Genomic DNA, 21,969 nt, shown 5'->3' on the forward strand with positions numbered 1-21,969 from the left:
CGGTTCAACTCCAACCCAACTTCTTCTAAGGCACTAAAATTGTTCAGTCAGTTGTTAAGAGTGTTTTATTACCTGTTTTAGCTGCATCATTGTCAGTGTAAATAGCGTTACAAATTGTTCCTCATACTGGCTTACACTTACACCAGCAATCTCAGTGAGGCACTTCAGAGAGACATTTCGAAACATTGGAACATTCAGGAACTATTTTAAAATTTAAAAAAGCAAGCATAAAATTAAACATGTCATATTTTACTTGACAAATTAAGAATAATAAAGGTTTTAACAATAGGGAGTGTAAGGGAAAACACCAGATAAATGGATGGCTATTTTGTTTTGCATGTTAAGATTTTGAGAAAATTTCATTATCCACCTAACAGACAGTAAATGCTGTGGGAGCAAACTATGCTGCTTCTGATGTGTCTTCAAACAACTAAATACAAAAGTCACTTAGTAACTTTCCCAGGAACCATTATATGACTTTTAAGAGCATCACGTTTTATCGTAGTCTAAAAAAGACCCAAGATTTATAACTGCCTAGCCTTTTGTAGATGGGCAAAATGTTCACAAACATGGTAAAACTGGCTCTTTCATTTTCTACTGCTGAGAAGATATAAATGTGGCATAACATTAGTATATGGCAATTTGGATAAGCATCAAAAACCTTAAGAACTGGCCTGAGCATGCAAGAAAGGTGGCCTGGGGGCTGAGAGATGACGCTGACTGCCGTGGACACAGTGGCAGGTAGTTGGGAAAGATGGGGCAGCAAGCAGACAGAGAAGCAGAGAAGGGACAGCACTGCAGAAGGAGGTGGGAGGGGAGAGGAACAGAGGGGACAACACACACACACACGCACACGCATACAAGCACATGCACACGCACACACAGAGAAACAGGGCAAAGAGGAAAGAGGGGAGGAGCAGCGACCCAGGGATACAGTGAGGCCATCTAGATCCTGCTCTTCCTCCTGGCTGCTCATCAGGTCCCCAGTGGGCAGGTCACCCCCACTGTGTCCTAGTCAGTCTCTTCCTCATCTGCATAGCAGTTTGGTGGGACCCTGTACCTGCTTGCACAAGTGGGTGGTATCTACCGTTCCCTGTGTCCCGGGCTGGCCTACTACCAGAACTTTCATCTGCTCATGGCCCAACCCATACCAGGGGCACACAGAGACTTCAAGCAATGAGAGCTCCTGAAGCCACAGACATGCTTCCGGGGGCTCAGGAGGCTGAAAACTTGGCCTGGGAAGAGACTTTCTTTCCCTGGCAGTTAGCAGCTGAAAACGGTTCCCCCCAGGCCAGGAACCAGCTGTGTTCTTGGATAGTCTGTGACCATGGAGTTGAACATGCTTTCCAATTGTTCAGTAACGGGAGTCCCAACATAACCTGGCTCACACATTTTTATATGTGGATATAGATTTTTATCTATCCGTAGAAAAAATGACAAAATTCTTTGTTTTTAGAGGTTATTTCTCATACCTGAATTCATCTCTACACCGTGGGGGGAGGGGCGGACTCAAACTCACAACCCTGAGACCAAGCATCACACACTCCACCGAATGAGCCACCCAGGCAGCTCGTCTTTTTAGAGCTTATTTCTAAAATTCTGCCTTAAAATTTTTTAAAGATTTTATTTACATATTTGTCAGAGAGAGATGGAGAGCACAGGAGGAGGGGTTGCAGCAGAGGGGGAAGCAGACTCCCCTTTGAGCAGGGAAACCAATGCGGGCCTCCATTCCAGGAACCCGGCACCATGACCTGAGGAAAGGCAGATGCTTAACACACAGACAGTCAGGGGTCCCAGAAATTCTGCCTTGAATTATCAATTTATTTATTTCTTATTAATTGTATTAATATTAGTTATTAATTTTTATTTTATTATTTTTCCTTTATTTTTATTCTAAATTTAATTTATTTTATTATTTTATTTATTATTATTAGCATTTATTTTATTTTATTCTTTATTTATTATTTAAGGACAAGCTTAGGGAGTCTGTGACACTCACCCAGGCTCCTTGTGAGCCTGCTGTCTGGGACTATAAATAGGAACATTTGCTGATAGAACTGTAGGCCAAGGCAAAAATGGCCCTCTGGACATGTATCTAGGGACCTAAAGAATCAGAATTAAAGATTGGTCACTGACTAACTAAACCTATATTCCAGGAGCTAAAAGCAGATCCCTCTGAAAATAGAGAATTCCAACAATAAAGTGAAAATGAACAGCAAGAAAGTCAAATGACTCAAACATCAATATCAAAAAGCAAAGGCATGTCATGACTGAAACAAAGCAGAAGGCCCTTGAAAGTAGTCACTCTAAGATGGAAAAACTGATGTGACCAAAATAATTCAGAGAGGAAATAGGGTTTAAATATTGAATAAAAATAGGTCTCAATGATTCTAAAGACCCACGTCCATTTTAAAAACTGCAGGGCCCCCCTTTCCAGCTGTGCAACCAGAACCTGGGAAGCACACACAGGTGCTGCAGTGATGGCGGAGGCACAGAGACGGATGGAGGAGGCCCCCTCGCTTGGGTGTCTGGGACCCAGGAAGCCCCATAGATTCTAGAAGGGGACCTTGGCCCTGACATCCCCAGGGCACAGAGCCACAGTGCACCAGGGCCCTTGCTGGTCTGAGCTCACTGTTTCTGTAGCTGAGAGTGTCTACAAATGTCCCCCAGGAGAGACTTCACCTAGGCATTTGGTAGGGCAGACTTCAAGGGGCTGGTCCCCTGGACAGTGATGTGATGTGCAGGAAAGGGGAGACTCTAGGCTTCAGGATGAACAGGCTCAGTCCCACCCCTGAGCCCCGTGAGCAGCAGTGGCCCTGATGACACAGGGTGGAAACGGTCACCCTGCCCCTGCCTCCCTCCCCCGCCACACACGAAGAGTCATCATGAGACCAACACAGCCAAAATGCACAGTTCATGGAGCTCCCCCTTCCTTTTGGGAATCCTCTCCTTTCTAATACCTGAGCCAAACCTGAAGGTGTTTAAAATAAAAGGGAGTATGCTATGGTAATGAAAAAAAAAAAAAAAAAAAAACAAACCTTAAGAAAATGGATATGCCCATTGATGATACTTACATGTGTAGAAGTTGTATTATATGTTTCCTTTGCAGTACTACTGACAATAGCGAACAGTTTTATAAACTGTCTACCAATAAAATATCTCTTAATATCATATTCACATATTAGAACAGAGTATTACCTCATCAAAGCCTGAACTACAAAATCTCAAATGTTAAGTTACAAGGTCTCAATTAAGCATACAAATTTATTCCTTCTATCTGCCAAGAAGGAACCTGGAAAGATAATATAACCAATTGGTAACTGGTCATCTCTCGATGAGCAATTAATTAAGGCTCCATTCCATGTAAGTATTATACCCTACTGCCAAAAAAGGGGAGGGGGGCAGGAAAAACCCTCAGGCCTTCCACTTTATAGAAACATCCTTTATTTTTTTTAATTTGGCAGACAGAGATAGTAAGTAGGCAAAGAGGCAGGCAGAGAGAGGAAGGGAAGCAGGCTCCCTGCTGAGCAGAGAGCCTAATGTGGGACTTGATCCAATGACCCTGGGATCATGACCTGGGCCGAAGGCAGAGGCTATAAAACATTCTTAAAATCAAATCCCTTAACATTTGTTCACATGAATTCCTGAGATTTTTGACACCATTCCAAGGAATTATTAGCTGAAACCAAAGAAAATCTCTTCTGAGCAGTTTCTTAGAACAACACTGGTTACACCTACAAATGTGTAATGGTTTTCTATAGCAAACCGCATTATAAATGAGTAACATATACAACTATCCAGTAATAAGAACTGAGATGTATTCACTATACCTTATAAATTAATGTGCTGATTAACTTGGTCTCAAAAATATATCCCAGTGGAATCCAATTAAGAAATCTGAGCAATGTTTCCAAAGTTGCATGTACAAGTGGAGCATTCTGGGAATTTTCCTGTAACAAAAACACACCTATAAATAATCCTCTTCCTATAATTATCACTTAAAAAAAAAATGAAATCAAAAGTACTTACCATCACAAACTGACACAGCTGAAAAATTTGTGAGAATTCATTGCACATGCTAAAAAAGAAAAAAAAAAAGTGACTAGAAGACACAGAAATACTGTGATTTACATACTAACAAAATCACAAAAAATTTCACGAATTTAGTAATTAAAAACTTGACTCACTTCTTTTTTTTTAATATATTATTTTTTAAAGATTCCATTTATTTATTTGACAGAGAGAGATCACAAGTAGGCAGAGAGGCAGGCAGAGAGAGAGGAGGAAGCAGGCACCCTGCTGAGCAGAGAGCCCGATGTGGGACTCGATCCCAGGACCCTGAGACCATGACCTCAGTCGAAGGCATCGGCTTAACCCACTGAGCCACCCAGGTGCCCCGACTCACTTCTTTTTAAACGCAAGTATCAGTAACTTCACCAAAAGCTACAAAGCTGCTAAAGCTTTGTGTAGTATCATTCTTTCAGTTTACCCATAAAAAATGCTATAAAGACCATATCAATTTCATTTTGAGATTTGTCATCCTTACTCTAAAACTTGAAATTTAATCAATTATTTTTTAAAAATTAATTTTTTAAAAAGTAATCTCCACCCACGATGTGAGGCTTGAACTCATGACCCCAAGATCAAAAGTCGCATGCCCCACTAACTGAGCCAATCAAGTGACTTTGATCAATTTGGTCTTTTAAATCAAGATAGCTGGAACAAAACTCTCCAAACTAAGAGTAAGAGAAGCAGTATTTTATATATATATCCCAAATCCTACAATGTGTTTATGTATCAAAACAGAAGCAAAATTATAAATTCTGAAGTCAGTCAGAATATATAAAGGTGAAATACTTCTGCGCCCTAAAGATCAGAAAAAGTTTTTATTACTAAGCAGAGTGGCACATTTCCAAGACACAGGACTGGTAACAATTCAGTTGACATTTGGACCCAAGTCAATTCCTTCATTATTATGTAAGTAGTCACCATATAAAAACAGATCTCAACGGTTTCTGGGAACTCCTGACCTATATTCCTTTTGCATAAGATGTATAAAGTTATTCTGCTGTGACAATGAAGTATGACATCCTGTCTTATTAACCACACACACTTTTCAAGCCTCCAGATTTAAATCTGTACCAAAAAACAAAAGTAATTTAACACATTAACAATCGATTTCTCAAAAAATCATAATCAACCTCCAAGTTTAATTTTTCTTTTTAAAGATTTTATTTATTTATTTGACAGACAGAGATCACAAGCAGGCAGAGAGAAAGGGGGAAGCAGGCCCCCTGCTGAGCAGAGAGCCTGATACGGGGCTCGATCCCAGAATCCTGGGATCATGACCTGAGCCGAAAGCAGAGGCTTTAACCCATTGAGCCACCCAGGCACCCCGAAGTTTAATTTCTTTAAATAACTTGAAAATTCTAAAGCAAAATAATTACTTGCCTGTCTTTTAAATGCTTGGCTTTCACTTGAGTTATCTGTCCACTAGAGAAATCAAATACTTCTTCACTCAAGAGTTTGAGAATCACCATATTATTCTGACAGAGACTTTCACTGGTTCTACTTGCTCCAACAATGTCACTGATAAAAGTTGGCCAGTGTTTTGGCCATTCTTGTTTTAGTATCTAAAATAAAATAAGAAAAGTTAATTTCACTTCTCAAGGGCAAAACAAACTTCAAGGAAATTGTGTGATACTAAAAGCAGGAGCAAATAACACCCATTTTTCATTTTCTCCCCCTTAAGAGAAGAAATGTGCCATCCTCTACGGAATAAACTAGGTAAAGTGTAACACAAAGATTTTGGTTCTTTTTTCTTTTTTTTATTAAATAATCTCTAGACCTAATGTGAGTCTTTAACTCACACTAGAGATCAACAGTTGCAAAATCCAACTAAGACAGCCGGGCACCTTGGTCTAGGCCGTACTAATATGCATGCATACCAGTATTAGCCAGATAAAGATGCTTAAATTATCCTCAGTAGACACAAGATAAAACTCTAAGCAACAAAAGGGGATGCATAGGGAGAGGCATTTTCTTTGGGTGGTATCAGAGCCCTGAAATACAGTAGCATTTGTTTGTATAAATTTGACAAAGAAATAGCATTACAGTGGAAGATGAATAATCTTTGACCAAAATCTGTCTAATAAACAGTATTAGACTTTCAAGTCTGCACTGTGTATTTTGTATACCAGGGATTTTCCTAACCAGATTATTCCCTAACTATACACGTTAATAAGAGGTAACTAATTTCTTTGTACTCTTCCCTTTTCCCGAAAAAAGGGCAAACAACAAATGTCCTCAGTATAAAAGCCAGTGTAACTTAGTGAAAACCCAATGTTTTCTTAACTTATTAAACAGAAGAATCTATTTTTTCTCACATACCAATTAATTAATATTCATAGGACAATGTTTTGTCATACTATAAAAAGTATGTAAACATAAAATTTTGAAGCTGAGACTATTTAGAAAGTCTGACCGACTTAGGTATAGAAATCAATGTAAAGATGCTGAATTTAAAGGAATGATTTATGAATTAAAATGAAGATGACATGCAGGGACGCCTGGGTGGCTCAGTGGGTTAAGCCGCTGCCTTCGGCTCAGGTCATGATCTCAGGGTCCTGGGATTGAGTCCCGCATCGGGCTCTCTGCTCAGCAGGGGGCCTGCTTCCCTTCCTCTCTCTCTGCCTGCCTCTCTGCCTGCCTACTTGTGATTTCTCTCTGTCAAATAAATAAATAAAATCTTTAAAAAAAAAAAAATAAAAAAAATAAAAAAAAAATAAAATGAAGATGACATGCAAAGGAAGTATGCACAGTCAACGGGCAAATAAGAAAACTGTTGACATGTCTGATCCATACTGGAGCCACGAAAGTGATAGGTTTACAACATCTCAGGTTTCCTACCATAGGAAATTTACAATTTTAAGTGTTAAATAGTAGCTTAACTATTAGAGTTACTGTAAAAACTATTACTACTGCAAGATGTTAGTCTCGTTATTTGATAAAGGTTTCACTATTTTGTTCCAGTAATCAGCTTAACTGAAGCATTTAATTTTTTTTTTTAATTTTATTTATTTATTTGACAGAGATCACAAGTAGGTAGAGAGGCAGGCATAGAGAGAGAGGGGGAAACAGGCTCCCTGCCAAGCAGAGAGCCCCATGTGGAGCTTGATACCAGGACGCTGGGATCATGACCTGAGCCAAAGGCAGAGGCTTTAACCCACTGAGCCACCCAGGTGCCCTGCATTTAATTCTTTTAAGGAGAACAATCAATCAAGTAAAAGCTTACCTGAACAAGAATCATATTTAATTTCCCAATATACACCTTTTCCTTCTAAGAAAAGAAAAAAGTTTAGATTAAAGCAAAGTCTAAATTAGGTTTAATAAGAATATAAGCAAAGAACTACATTTGAGAAAAATTACAGATTTACTATAAATGATTACACATATGATTGTATGCCTGTTAAGCTGAAGATTCAATATTTAAATTATTTTACAATTTCACACTTATTTGTAAAAGTGGTCTTACCTCTACACAAGTTGGGTCAGATGACGTCTTGATAATGAGGCCAACAACATATTTTTTAATTCCTATTAAAAAAAAATTATTCAACACTTTTATAGCATGCCAATAAATCTTCAGTAGGGGAAAAAAATTGGGGAGGGGAATGTTGAAAGTAAAGTCAAATAATAAATCCCAGTCCCATCAGCAATACTGGCAATTCTTGAATGATGTCAATCATGTTCGTGTACTACTTCTTTAAAACTTTAATTTTTTTAAGAAAAAGATTTATTTATTTGACAGAGAGAGAGAGTGCAAGCAGGCGCGCGTGCGCTTGCACGAGACAGCAAGCAAGAGACAACACAAGCAGGGCGAGTGGGCAAGGGAGAAGCAGGCCTCCCTTGGAGCAGGGAGCCTGATGCAAATCTTGTTCCCATGGCCTGAGCTACATAGGTGCCCCTAAATTTTAATTTTTGTCAACTTTACAAAATACAGGTTTAACAATTACAAATTATCTTCTAAGATGTTCTTCAATGCTATACTAGTTCAGTGCACCAACATGTTATTTTTTAAATAAAAACATATTGCAAGGGATTACTATGTTGTTCATCTAGCTCAATACACACAAACTTATTTTTATGGGTCCTAACTACAAACCCCTGAAGAAGTAATTTTGTAATAAACATTATAAGAAAGAAGTTTACGTAAAATATCTCTAAATCAAGATCAGATACTATTATCCTTTTCCAATTTAATTATAACATTAAAGCATCCTGGAAACAGGACTTTAACTTGCCCCCCACTACAACATAGAGTAACAGTTAAGGAGCAAGTTCGATTTCTAATGTTATTTACTTAAAAGGTATCTTAATAGTACAACCTACTCTTAACTTATTTAAGACGGGGATGGGGAGTCAGAGGCCTCAGATGTGCACCAGGAGAGTTTATTTGTCAGAGAAATAGAGAGAGACAGATACAGAGAGCAAGCAAGCAGAGGGAGCAGCAGGCTCCTCATGGAGCAAGGAGCCCCATGCAGGAACTAAATCCCAGGACCCTGGGATCATAACCTGAGTCAAAGGCAGGCAGACCCTTAATGACTGAGCCACCCAAGTGACCCGGAGAGAGATCTTAAGCAAGCTCCATGCCCGAGTGAAGCTCCAGGCTCAGAGCAGAAGTCTGCCTAAGATTCTCTCTCCCTTTCCCTCTGCCCCTTCCAACTCATGTGTGCGTGCAGGGGCGCTTTCTTTCATAAATGATTAAATTTTTTATAGTTAAGAGCCCGATGCTTAACCAACTGAGCCACCCAGGCACCCTGGTCCCTGGGTTTTGAAGTTATATGGTACACCTACACTGACATGCCAAAAGGATTTGAGAAATAGGATCCCTAAATAAACAAATTATTACTTCCTACCACAAATACTACTCTCACATTTGTTTAATTTATGCTTTGCTACCAAATGATCTATGAAGATCTTCTTTCAGAGCAATCCAACCTCTGGAAATACAGTTAAGACTTTCTGGAACTATGTTTTCCAAGCCTTATCTAACAATCTGGAACTCTGGGCTCAAGCTTTCATGGAGAAGGGATCTGCTAAAAAATGTACCCATGGGTCACCTGGGTGGCTCAGTGGGTTAAAGCCTCTGTCTTCGGCTCAGGTCATGATCCCAGAGTCCTGGGATCGAGCCCGGCATCGGGCTCTCTGCTCGGCAGGGAGCCTGCTTCCCGCTCTCTCTCTCTGCTTGCCTCTCTGCCTACTTGTGATCTCTGTCAAATTAAATAAATAAATAAATAAATAGAATCTTTGAAAAGAAAAAATAAGAAATGTACCCGTAATAATTAACAGGAAATATAGCCAACATGAAGGCAGTAAAATACTGATTTGATTGTAAAGCTACCTTAATAATCTTCATGGACTGAAGTATTATATTTATTCCTATTCATCTGCATTTCAAGTAGTATGTATTAATTATGGCAAAACTGCCCATTTGCTTTCATATTCCAATTAACAACTGAACATTTTTTAAAAACACTAATTATGAAAATAATTTCCTTAGTGTGGAAAAACTTTATTAGCACAATGACATCACACAGTAAGGGTTATTTATCAACTGACCATGTAGGATCAAGGTCAAGTGATACCAATATTCATAGTTTAAGAGACACTAAAAAAGGCCAGGTGTCAAAATGTAATTGTTACATACCATCTAAAGTAAACTATGTCATTTATATTTTTAAAAGTTAGTTCTACAAGCAAAGTCCACAATACTAAATGTTGCAAACAAGACCACCAATGAATGCTAAAAACAATGGGCAATTCTTCCCAAAGAAAACAAACAAGAGTGTAGTCTCAAAATACCTCCCCAAGATCATTTGAGGGAAACAAACAAAAACAAAAACCCGTAGTTTTATTATTAGTAAAGAAGCAGGAACCACCATAACCCACTAATAAACATTAATAACAAATGAGTAATTAAATGTACTGATCTTGTGCCCTATGTCTTGGTGGACCGAGGATACCACATCATTGTGGTATCTTGCCAAAAAACATGGATCCTCAGCCTAATCATGGAAACTAGACAAACCTAAATTGAAATACACTTTACAAAATGACCAGAACTCATCAAAAGTGTCAAAGACCTATCAAGCAGAGATTAAGAACTATCACAGATTAGGAGACTAAAAAGACCCAACTAACTAAACTTAGAACAGAAAAAGGATATGAGAGAGAAAACTTCTGAAATCTGAATGCCCACAGTTAACAGTACTGGCCAATGTTCATTTTATGGCTTTGATAATTTTATTATGGTTCTAGAAGTTGTTAATATTAAAATAAGGTAAAAGGTGTTAGGTGCATTCTGTATTTTTGGGGCAGTATTTTACAATCTAAAATTATTTCAAAATAACAAAAGAGCCTTTGTGGACACACAATTAGGTCTGGTTTGAACAAGACAGTAAAAAAGGGGAAACACTCGGGAGATCAGATTTATTTTAAAAACAGTGCTTCTGACAACCATGCATCAATTTTAAAAAACAAGCTAAATTATATACCAATTATTTAGGGTAACCCACAGAACAATCCCACATGTTCTCAATATCCAGAAGATTTAACCAAAACATAATTCTATTATTGCTAGCCCTTCTGTTCTTTACACATAAATCACTAAGGCCTCTGTTAAAAAATTGAGGAAATGACAGCTCTAAAAAACTAGAGAGTAACAGGCATCCTTCCAAAACCTCTTAACACAGAAAACACAGAGCCTAATACAGGAACAAAAATATTGCCTTCTCAGATTAAATGAGTGACAATACCATACAATGAGAGATCTAATAGTTTTCTTCTAATCTGTAATAAGGAAATGAGGAAAATGTCTAAAACTACTATTGCTGCCTCTAGTTGGAATATATGTATTTGGAGGCTTTTTTCAGCCTCAGAGAATAGGAAAATAGGATCAAATAGATCCTTCAACTCTTCTGTTACCAATTAAGTATCTTCTCCCTCTTTTCAGAGGCTTCTGAAGTTCACCTGTAGGTGGAGCAAAGGGTAAAAGATAAAATGGAAAAAGTGGAAAAAAACCCAAAACCAAAATACTGGAAGTTTCCCATAGACAACAGAATCTTAATTTCATGTCACTCTACAATGATCATATTTCAATCCCTTCAGAACACTGGAACACCTTTTCTTTCTTTATTTAAAAGATTTTATTTATTTACTTGACAGAGAGAAAGGTGTAGGCAGGGGGAGTGACATGGAAAAGGAGAAGCAGACTCCCTGCTCAATAGAAGTTTGATACTGGACTAATTCCAGGACTCTGACCTGAGCCCAAGGCAGGTGTTTAACTGAATGAGCCACCCAAGTGCTCCAAGAAACAACACTTTTCTGATCAAGCACGGCTGCACATAAAATGTCTGTCTAGAATCTCTTACTTCTAGGTACAAAGGTTATTTCATTGGGGCGCCTGGATGGCTCAGTGGGTTAAAAAGCCTCTGCCTTTGGCCCAGTCATGACCCCAGGGTCCTGGGATTGAGCCCCACATCAGGCTTTCTCCACGGGGAGCCTGCTTCCCGCTCTCTCTGTCTGCCTCTCTGCCTACTTCTGAACTCTGTCAAATAAATAAATAAAATCTTAAAAAAAAAAAAAAAAACCCACAAAAAACAAAGGTTATTTCATTAAGTACTGTCTTCTTTCCCAAGTCCTCTCCAACTGAGCCACCCAGGCACCGCAGTATCTTTGATCTATAGCCCTTCATCCTATTCTTCTTAATCTGAACAAAAATTCACCTCAAAAGCTTAAATTAACCTTCAAATTACTGCAAAGGGCTATGTAAAAAAGAGACCAGCATGGGGCACCTGGGTGGCTCAGTTGGCTGAGCATCTGACTCTTGATTTAGGCTCAGGCCATGAGATGGCGCCCCAACCAGGACTCCTCTCCTCACTGGCCCTGGCTCAGCAGGGAGCCTGCTTCACCCACCCCTACCTACTTGTGAGTTCTCTCTCTGTGTCAAATAACTAAGTCCCAAATAAATGAATAAATAAAACAAATCCCATCCTGTCTTAGAAGTTACACATCATCTTCCAAGTTACTTACACAACCATATTAGTAACCTTATCCCCCTAGGAACATCTTTAAAAAAGTGGTCCTTAATGATAACGGTAAAAGAAATGCATTACCAAACCTGATTTTTTAATAAAGGATTCACTAAAACTCTTTATAAATGGCTTCAAGCCCCCACTTTAAGTAGGCTCCACCCCTAGCATGGAGCCCAGTGTGGGGTTTGAACTCACCACTCTGAGATCAAGAGTCGGATTCAACCACCTGAGCCACCAGGCACCCCTCACTAAAATCTTTAAAATATGACCACTTACTGACTATAATTTACTGACAGGCCATATTCCCATGGAAGCAAAAGTCCTACATTAAAAAAAAAATAATAAGATTTTATTAAATAAAGTTTTATTTATTTTAGAGATATAAAAGGAGGAAGAGCAGAGGGAGAGGGACAGACAGACTCCATGCTGTGTGAAGCCCAATGCCCCACATGGGGGTTGATCCCACGACACAGGAATCATGACTGGAGCTGAAATCAAGAGTCAGACACTTAACCAGCTGAGCCACCCAGGTGTCCCAAAAGCCCTACTTCTCAAAATTTAAATCATAAGTTGTACCTTACCATTTTATATTGTCAGTGATAGAGTGCCATAAAACAACTTCAAACAAATACATGATTCCACCTACTAAAATTGCATTCCTAGACGAATTATAAAATATGTCGAACAAAAAAGTTATACATTTCTATTCCTCTTTCACAGTACCTGATTTTTATATTAAAGAAAATGAAAAGTCTTATTAGCACACTATTATGAAAGTAAAACTACCAAGCTGAGTAACTTCACCCCAGTTCCAAATACTGCGCAATACTCAGAAGTATCCAATTCTACTTTATTTTTTTAAAAGATGTGTTTTTTAGAGATTTTATTTATTTGACAGCGAGAGAGGGAACAAGTAGGGGGATTGGGAGAGGGAGAAGCAGGCTCCCTGGGAGCAAGGAGCCCAATGCAGGACTCGATACCAGGACCCCGACATCATGACCTGGGCCAAAGACGGGCACACAACTGAGCCCGTCAAAGTTTTATTTTTTAGTCATCTCTACACTGTGGGCTTCAAACTCACAACCCTGAGATCAAGTGTCAAATGCTCCATTGACTGAGCCAGCCAGAGGGCCCTCCAATTCAACATTAAATATTTGTTTACCCCCTAAGCTTTGAGCCCCTCAAAGTTTTATTTTTTAGTCATCTCTACACTGTGGGCTTCAAACTCAACCCTGAGATCAAGTGTCAAATGCTCCATTGACTGAGCCAGCCAGAGGGCCCTCCAATTCAACATTAAATATTTGTTTACCCCCTAAGCTCTCACAATGAAAATTTGGTACATTCCTCCATCAAAGCCATTTCTTTCCCCTGCTAAATGTTTATTACAGCATCTGTCCATTTAAACCACCAAAAATACTGTTGTCAATAGTGATCAACAAAAAGATGGACACTAAAATATACCTATCCACCCTCTTTATACCTGGTCCAGAGCATGGTTCCTACTCCTTATTCAATGAAATACTTGAGAGAACAAACAGCAAAATGAGAGACAAATAGCTAAAATCAATTCAAAAACAGGCTTAAACTAGGACTCATACAAATAGGCTAGGACTATACTGTAATTTATTACCTACATATTTAACAATTTTAGGAATGAGCTATAGGAACACTGATCACTCTTTTTTAAAAAAAAAGATTTTTTATTTGAGAGAGAGAGGGAGAGGGAAAGCATGCACGCACAAGCAGCAGGGTAGAGGGAAAAGCAGGCTCCCTTCCTTGCAGGAGTCCGACACAGGGCTTGATCCCAGGACCCCGACAGATGCTTAACCTAGCTGTCCCCACACATCTCTCCTGAAAGGGGGTTATAGCCTCAGATACCAAACAAGTATAAAAAAACCAAACCAAACAAGTACAGATACCAGGTACCAAACACGTATAAAAAAACAAGTATAAAAAACCAATGATGCTATAGGATTTATAGCATCATTATCTACAAACAGATAAGTCAGTCAACAAAATGTGGTGACAATGGAATATCCAGGCATTTACCATAATGAAATTCAGATACTGTTTAAGACTGTAACATAGATAAACCCTGGAAACATATGCTAAGTGAGATTAACCAGACAAAAAACAAATACTGCTTGCTATTCTAAGAAAGAACCTGGGTCACCTGAGTGGCTCAGTCAGTTAAGCATCTGCCTTTGGCTCAGGTCATGATCCCAAGGTCCTAGGATGGTGCCCTGCATCATGCTCCCTGCTCAGTGGGGATCTGCTTCTCCCTCTCTTCCCTGCTCATGTTCTCTGTTGCTGTCTCTAACTCAAATAAACAAAATCTTAAAAATAAAAAAACAAAAAACAAAAACAAAAACAAAACAAAAACCACACTCACATGAGTTACTTAGAATAGGCAAATTCATAGAGACAGAAAGTGTGTAATAGTGGTTAACAGAGCCTGGGAGTTAGTATAATGCAAGAGTTAATATTTAGTAGGTACAATTTTAATTTGGAATGATGAAAATATTTTGGAGATAGTGATAATGGTTGTACAATACTGTGAACATACTTACTTGCCACTGAACCATACACATAAAATGATAAATATCGCTATGTATACTTCATCACAAAACCACCCTTACTTTACTAAAGACTCAATGATTATAGCTGACTCTTGAACAACACAGGTCTCAATAGCACAGGCACACTTATTTGTGGATTTCTTTTAATAAACACAGTACAGGGGCGCCTGGGTGGCTCAGTGGGTTAAAGCCTCTTCCTTTGGCTCAGGTCATGATCTCAGAGTCCTGGGATGGAGCCCCACATTGGGCTCTCTGCTCGGTAGGGAGCCTGCTTCCTCCTCTCTCTCTGCCTGCCTCTCTGCCTACTTGTAATCTCTGTCGGGTAAATAAATAAAATCTTTAAAAATAAAGAAATAAATAAACACAGTACAGTACTGTAAATTTTACTTCCTTATGATTTTCTGAACATTTTCTCTTGTCTAGCTTACTTCAGTTTAAGGATATAGGGTAAAAGACATATAACATATAATAATACGTATTTATCAACTATTACTGATGAGGCTTCCAGTCATCAGTAATTAATGATTAAATTTGAGGGGAATCAAAAGTTTTACGTGGATTTGTGATTACAAGAGTCAGTTCCCCTAACCCCTTACACAGCTCATGTTAAACAACACAACCATTTTAGAAAATACTTTGGCAGCTGAACACATGCCTACCAGATGATCCAGCCATTCTACTCTAGCTAATCAAATGAGTGACAGAAAGACTGGGGAGAGAGGGGTTGGGGGGAGGAAGGGTAAAAGAGAAGGCAATCACAAAAGTAAAGATCTTGATTCTACTGGCTTCATGGGTATATGCTTAAGTCAAAACTTATCAAACTGTATAGTTAAACAGCTTCCAGGTTCTGGCAATCATATCTTTCCTTCTGTTCCCCCAACCCCAAGCTTAGTAGCTGCTTCCTGTGTTTACAAACATCTAGGTTACCTGAACGGCCCTCTCTTGGCCTTACCAAACCTGTCAATTCCTTGCATTAAATACCTTTGTCCAAAAAAGAACAAAAATTACCATTCTAAATCATTTGTGGTGACTATAAGGTACAGACAAGAGTAAATATTAAGGACCCCAGTTAGGAAGCCACTGCAGAAACTTCAAAGTGATCTGAGACTAAGACATCATTATTTGTTGAAATGAAGATATTTTTGTGGAAAAAGACTGGAAACATGCATGCTGTGTTTATTCATATTTAGCACTTAGAAGTGCATGAAGCTTTATAAACATTACCTCTTCTATCATATCCCAGTAAGGATGGAAGGCAGCAAGATTCAGAGAGAGAAAGTATCTTATGCAAGATCATACTAACAAGGCACTGAGTAAAACCTTACGGGTAATCGACTCTTTTACCAACTTTCCAAATTAAAACAGAGACATGCGTAATTCAAACTTTAATTGCACAAGTATCTTTAAGCACCCAAACTTCCAAAATGCCCAATTATGATTTTATCACCTCAGACTACTCATAAATTCACCGCTCCCCTTTTCAGTTATCAGCAAGTTCTCATCTAGCTCATGAAATGAAATGACCTGTAAGCCATATACCTCAACAGCTTAAATCATTTTTTGGTTTACAAATAAAATACTACCTTTATACAGATAAATTTTTCAGGGAGGGTCAAGGGAGCTTCCCCCTCCTTTATCATTTGAATTTTCTAATCAAAAATTTTTAAAAGGGAGGAGGATTACCTGGATAATGAAGGCTGATATGCAGCCAAGACAGAGAATCAACATCACTGACAGTCCTGGTATACCATTAATCATTTCATTTCCAGTCCCTATTTGGAAATTATTCTGTATCACGAAATTAAAATTTCCCCTTCAGCATAGATCAATGGAACAGAAGAGAGAGCCCAGAAACAAACCTATGCTTATTTGGTCAATTTATGTATGACAAAAGAGGAAAGAATATACAATGGGAGGGGTGCCTGGGTGGCTCAGTGGGTTAAAGCCTCTGCCTTCAGCTCAGGTCATGATCCCAGGGTCCTGGGATAGGTTTTCTGCTCAGCAGGGAGCCAGCTCCCCCCACCCCCACCGCACCATCCCAGCTCTCTCTGCCTGCCTGTGATCTGTCTGTCAAATAAATAAATAAATAAATATCAAAAAAAAAAAAAAAAAAAGAATATACAATGGGAAAATATACAATCTCTTCAATAAATGGTGCTGGGAACACTGGACAGCTACATGCAGAAGAATAAAGTTGGACCACTTTCTTACATCAGACAAACTCAAAATAAACCGAAAACCTAAGTGATACTTGAATCTGTAAAACTTCTAGAAGAAAACATAGGTAATCTCTCAGACCCTGGCATTATCAACATTTTCTAGATATGTCTTCTCAGGCAAAAGAAACAAAAACAAAAATAAACTACTGGGACTACACCAAAACAAAAGGCTTCTGTACAGCAAAGGAAAACATAAAACTAGGCAACCTACTGAATGGGAAAAGACATTTGCAAATAATACATCCAGTAAGGGTTTAATATCAAAAATGCATGAAAAGGGGCACCTGGGTGGCTCAGTGGGTTGAGCCTCTGCCTTCAGCTCAGGTCATGATCCTGGAGTCCTGGGATGGAGCCCCGCATTGGGATCTCTGCTTGGCAGGGAGCCTGCTTTCCCCTCTCTCTGCCTGCCTCTCTGCCTACTTGTGACCTCTCTCTCTTTCAAATAAATAAATAAAATCTCTAAAAAAAAAAAATGCATGAAAAACTTACACAACTCAACATCAGCCCCCCAAATCTGATAAAAAAATGGGAAGGGGACTTTAGATATTTTCCAAAGACAACATACAGATGGCCAAGAGACACAGGAAAAGATACTCAACATGGGGCACCTGGATGGCTCAGCTGGTTAAAGTGTCTGCTTTCAGCTCAAGGCATGATCCCAGGGTCCTGGAATCAAGCTCCACATCCACCCCACATCCACACCAGGCTCCTTGCTCTGCGGGAGCTGTTTCTCCCCTGCCATTCCCCCTTGTTGTGCTTACTTACTGTCTCTCTGTCAAATTAAAAAAGATACTCAACATCACAAATCATCAGGGAAAAGCAGACCAAAACCACAGTGAGAGACCATCTTACATCTGTCAGAATGGCTAGAATCAAAAAGACAAGAAATAACAAGTGTTGGTGAGAATATGGAAAAAAAGGAACCCTAGTGCATTGTTGGTAGGAACACAAACTGGTGCAGCCACTGTAGAAAACCGTATGAAAGTTCCTCAAAAAATTACAAATACAACTACCATATGATTCAATTATTTCACCACTGGGTATGTACCCAAATAAAATGAAAACACGAATCCACGCACCCCTATGTTTATTTACTTACTTTTTAAAAAAAGACTTTATTTATTTACTTGACAGAGAGAGACAGAGAGACAGACAGACATTGAGAGAGGAAACAAGCAGGGGGAGTGGGAAAGGGAGAAGTAGGCTTCCTGCTGAGCAAGGAGCCGGATGCAGGGCTGGATCCCAGGACCCTGGAATCATGATCTAAGCCAAAGAGATGCCTAATGACTGAGCCACCCAGGTACCCCACCCCTATGTTTATTGCAGTATTGTTTACAATAGCCAAGATATGGAAGCAACCTAAGCATCACTATCAACAGATGAACCGGTCAAGATGATGTGGGGGAATGCGTGCATGCATACACACACTGGCATAGTACCCAGCCACAAAAAGAAGAGAGTTCTTGAAGGTATAATGCTAAGTGAATAAAGTTAGGCGGAAAAAGACAATACCACTTCTATGTGGAATCTAAAAAACAAAAACAAAGGCGAAACAGACCCATAAATACAGAGAAAACTAGTTGTTACTACTAGAGGGGAGATGTTTACAGGGATGGTCAAAAGGGGTGAAAGGGACTAGAATGTACAGCCTTCCAGTACAGAATGAGTAAATCACAGAGACAAAAAGTACAGCACAGAAAATACAGCCAATGATATTAGAATAGCACTGTATGGTAACAAATGTTAGCTGAGCATGGCGTTATGTTGCACACCTAAAACTAATAAAACCGTGTGTCAACTATACTTTTTCAACTAAACTTAAAAATTTTTTAAAAATAAAACTTTTCTATTTTTTCTCAGTGAAGAATTGTCTCTGACCTAATAACTCACTATGCAAATGTTCACTTCAAAACTTTCAAGGGGGCGCCTGGGTGGCTCAGTGGGTTAAGCCGCTGCCTTCGGCTGAGGTCATGATCTCAGGGTCCTGGGATTGAGCCTCTATAGGGCTCTCTGCTCAGCAGGGAGCCTGCTTCCCTCTTTCTCTCTCTCTCTGCCTGCTTCTCTGCCTACTTGTGATCTCTGTCTGTCAAATAAATAAATAATCTTAAAAAAAAAAAAAACTTTCAAGATATTATATATATACACACAAATAATTTACATATATGTATGAGCAAAAGTGTTGGGTACTCAGTGGGCCCTTAAAGTAGAGAGATGAAGCAGATTGGGGGAAACACTAACAAAAATAATTTGTTCACTGCATAATTATATACCAAGCATAAGAATGCAATCAACAGGGTTGCCTGGGTGGCTCAGTCAGTTAAGTGACTGCCTTTGGCTTAGGTCACTCCTGGATCAGCTCCTGGGATGGAACACTGCTTTGGGCTCCCTGCTCAGGTTGAACCTGCTCCTCCCTCTCCCTCTGCCCTTCCCACCTCCCCCCATCCTATACATGCTTCCTCTTTCTCAACTAAACAAAAGAAAAAAATGAATAAAATCTTAAAAAAAAAAAAAAAAAAAAAAAAAAAAGCAATTATCATTCTCTGATCCCTAACATCATTAAAACTTGTATTTAGGGAATAGGGGAAAGGGAAGGAGGGGACACCAAATGGAAGTATTTTTCTGGACTAAAGCAAAATAATAAAAACCAGAGAAATTCATTACATTTTGTATTAAGTCTAAACTGTCAAAATGTTTTATTATGAAACTGTATCTCTTGTTTTAAAAATTAAAATCTTCCAATTTCATGTTTTTGAAACTTTTACTTGGCATATTATTATCTGTTGTGTATTTTCTTTTTGAAATTTTATTCATTTGTGACCCACTGAAACAGGATATACACCAAGGAAATGTAGCAAGATACATCTAAGATCATCTAGAATTGTCAGGGATTTTCCTAGCAAAGTGCTTTAGACAAAAGGGTTAAACTGAAAATTCTATTATCCTTAAAAAGAAAATTAACATATATTTATGGACGAAAACCTGAAAGCAGATTAAAAAATTCAAGTTATTTTGCCTTGCTTTCTGTGCAGTCTAACCTATTCTTCTTTAAAACACATCTAGCACTGCCATCTGCATGAAGAAACTTGTTTAAAGGGCGCAACCCTTGGTATGGTGAGTGTTGCGGAAGTGTGTAAACCTCGCAATTTACAGACCTGTACCCCTGGGGCTAATAATACATTGTATGTTACTAAGAAAATAAATAAATAAATAAATAAATAAATAAAAAATAAAGGACACTACCTGATGATGATCATTCCCCTCTTTTAGCAATAGTGGCACTCATTGTATTTACATAATTTAACTTTTTCTCTACATCCAATGTGTATCTTCCCACCTGCAGCACTTTGATATAGGAATGTCTTTATAGTCTTAATACCTACTAGTGCTTTGTACAAAGCAGATACACAATGTATGTACCAGATAAATAAATATATATGCTAAGCTGGACAAGGAATACCTAACAAGTGGAGACAACAGTTTCAGAAGATTTATAAAAGTTACAGACAAAAACATACACATAAATACATGTGGATTATACAAATTTATTCCTAATACTTAACTTAAAGATGATAGAAAAGTAACATTCAAAACTCTAAGTTTATTTTGTGAGACACAAAATCTTTAGACAGGAAAAGCCTCTCAGGATTGATAACATTGAAAAATAATTATAGAATAATAAATTAATAAAGCACTGAATTTATTTTCTGATGTTTTACCTTAAAAACAAATCACTAAATGCATTGTGCACTGCTGCTGTTGTCTATCTAGAGTTCACAAACATTCTCTGGGAGATTTACATGTTCTTTTTAAAAAAGATTTTATTTATTTGGAGGTAAAGCATGCATGCAGGGTGGGGGGCAGTGGGAGAGGGACAAGCAGACTTCACACTGAGTGTGGAGTCCAATGCTGTGCTCTGTGCCATGACCCGAAGATCAAGACCTGAGCTAAAATCAAGTCAGACACTTAACCAACTGAGCCACCCAGGTGTCCCTTACACGTTCCCCTAATAAGCTTGTGAAAGATTCTAAAAGTTTTATCACACGTTTCCCTCCAAATAATGGCAACCATTATGTGAGCAGCAGAGTTAACTTCAGGTACTTATTACTAGTCTTGAAGAGAAAAACCCAGGGAAAGGTGATTGTGATACATCTTCTTTATAGATACAGCTGATATTTGAGTAACATGGGCTTGAAAAGGACGGGTCCACTCATATGTGCATTAAAAAATATATATACATAGTACAGTACTGCAAATATATATTCTCTTCGATTTTCTTAATAACTTTCTTTTACCTAGAAATGTTACGTAAGATTACAGTATGTAATATATATTATATACAAAATAGGTGTTCCTCAACTTTGTTACTGGCGAGGCAAGCAGTCAACAGTAGGCTACTAGTAGTTATGTTTTCGGGAGTCAAAAGTTATACATGGATTTTCAACTGCATGAAGGGGTAGCGGTGGCGGTGTTACCCCTAACCCCTACGCTGTTCAGGGGCCAACTGTAATGTTTGCAGAGAAACAAAGAAGTGTCTCACCAACACAGAATGGAACACATGAATAAAACAGAACTCTCTTTTAAGTCAGACAGAATAATCAGCACTCCTCTCTCCACAGTTTTTTCCAAACATGATAGATTTTTTCAAAGTAAAAAATACCCTGGAGTATGTGTACATTTGATATGAGAGCTACCATGACTTCAGGATAAAAACCCAAACATACTACTCCCATTCACATAGAAAACTAAAAATGCCAAATCCTCAGGGAGATTTAATTTTTTCAGTAACAAATAGAACGGTGATTTTGATAAACCAGTATCATTTCTAACTGTTTAATTTTAAAGCTGGAAAAAATGCTGAAGGATCATCTAGTACACTCCTTATAGTGTAACAGGCAAGGAGGGTATAGGTGTATAGAAACAGAAGAGGGGCTTAATCAATAGCACCTGAGGAACAAGAACCACACCTAAGATCCCTCTTAGAAAGCAGTGATGAAGTATGGAGATCTATCTGGGCTACACAGCTGAACTGTACTCATTAACTTCCGAGGTCACACATCATCACCCACCTAAAATGGT

At 38.6% G+C, this 21,969-nt stretch overlaps 1 protein-coding gene across 2 annotated transcripts in view; it reads right to left on the bottom strand.

The window, feature by feature from the left end:
- XPO1 (exportin 1) overlaps positions 1-21,969 on the bottom strand; it is a 50,530-nt gene that overhangs the window by 13,593 nt on the left and 14,968 nt on the right. For both annotated transcript variants that reach the window (XM_059187770.1, XM_059187772.1), the window contains exons 5-10: positions 7,535-7,596; positions 7,295-7,339; positions 5,452-5,633; positions 4,030-4,078; positions 3,831-3,950; positions 73-201 (exon numbers count right to left, since the gene is read on the bottom strand). In XM_059187770.1, the coding sequence (XP_059043753.1) occupies positions 73-201; positions 3,831-3,950; positions 4,030-4,078; positions 5,452-5,633; positions 7,295-7,339; positions 7,535-7,596 (587 nt within the window). The remainder of the gene's footprint in view (positions 1-72; positions 202-3,830; positions 3,951-4,029; positions 4,079-5,451; positions 5,634-7,294; positions 7,340-7,534; positions 7,597-21,969) is intronic.

The sequence above is a fragment of the Mustela lutreola genome, chromosome 9 (genome assembly GCF_030435805.1).
Source record: "Mustela lutreola isolate mMusLut2 chromosome 9, mMusLut2.pri, whole genome shotgun sequence".
Classification (NCBI taxonomy): domain Eukaryota; kingdom Metazoa; phylum Chordata; class Mammalia; order Carnivora; family Mustelidae; genus Mustela; species Mustela lutreola.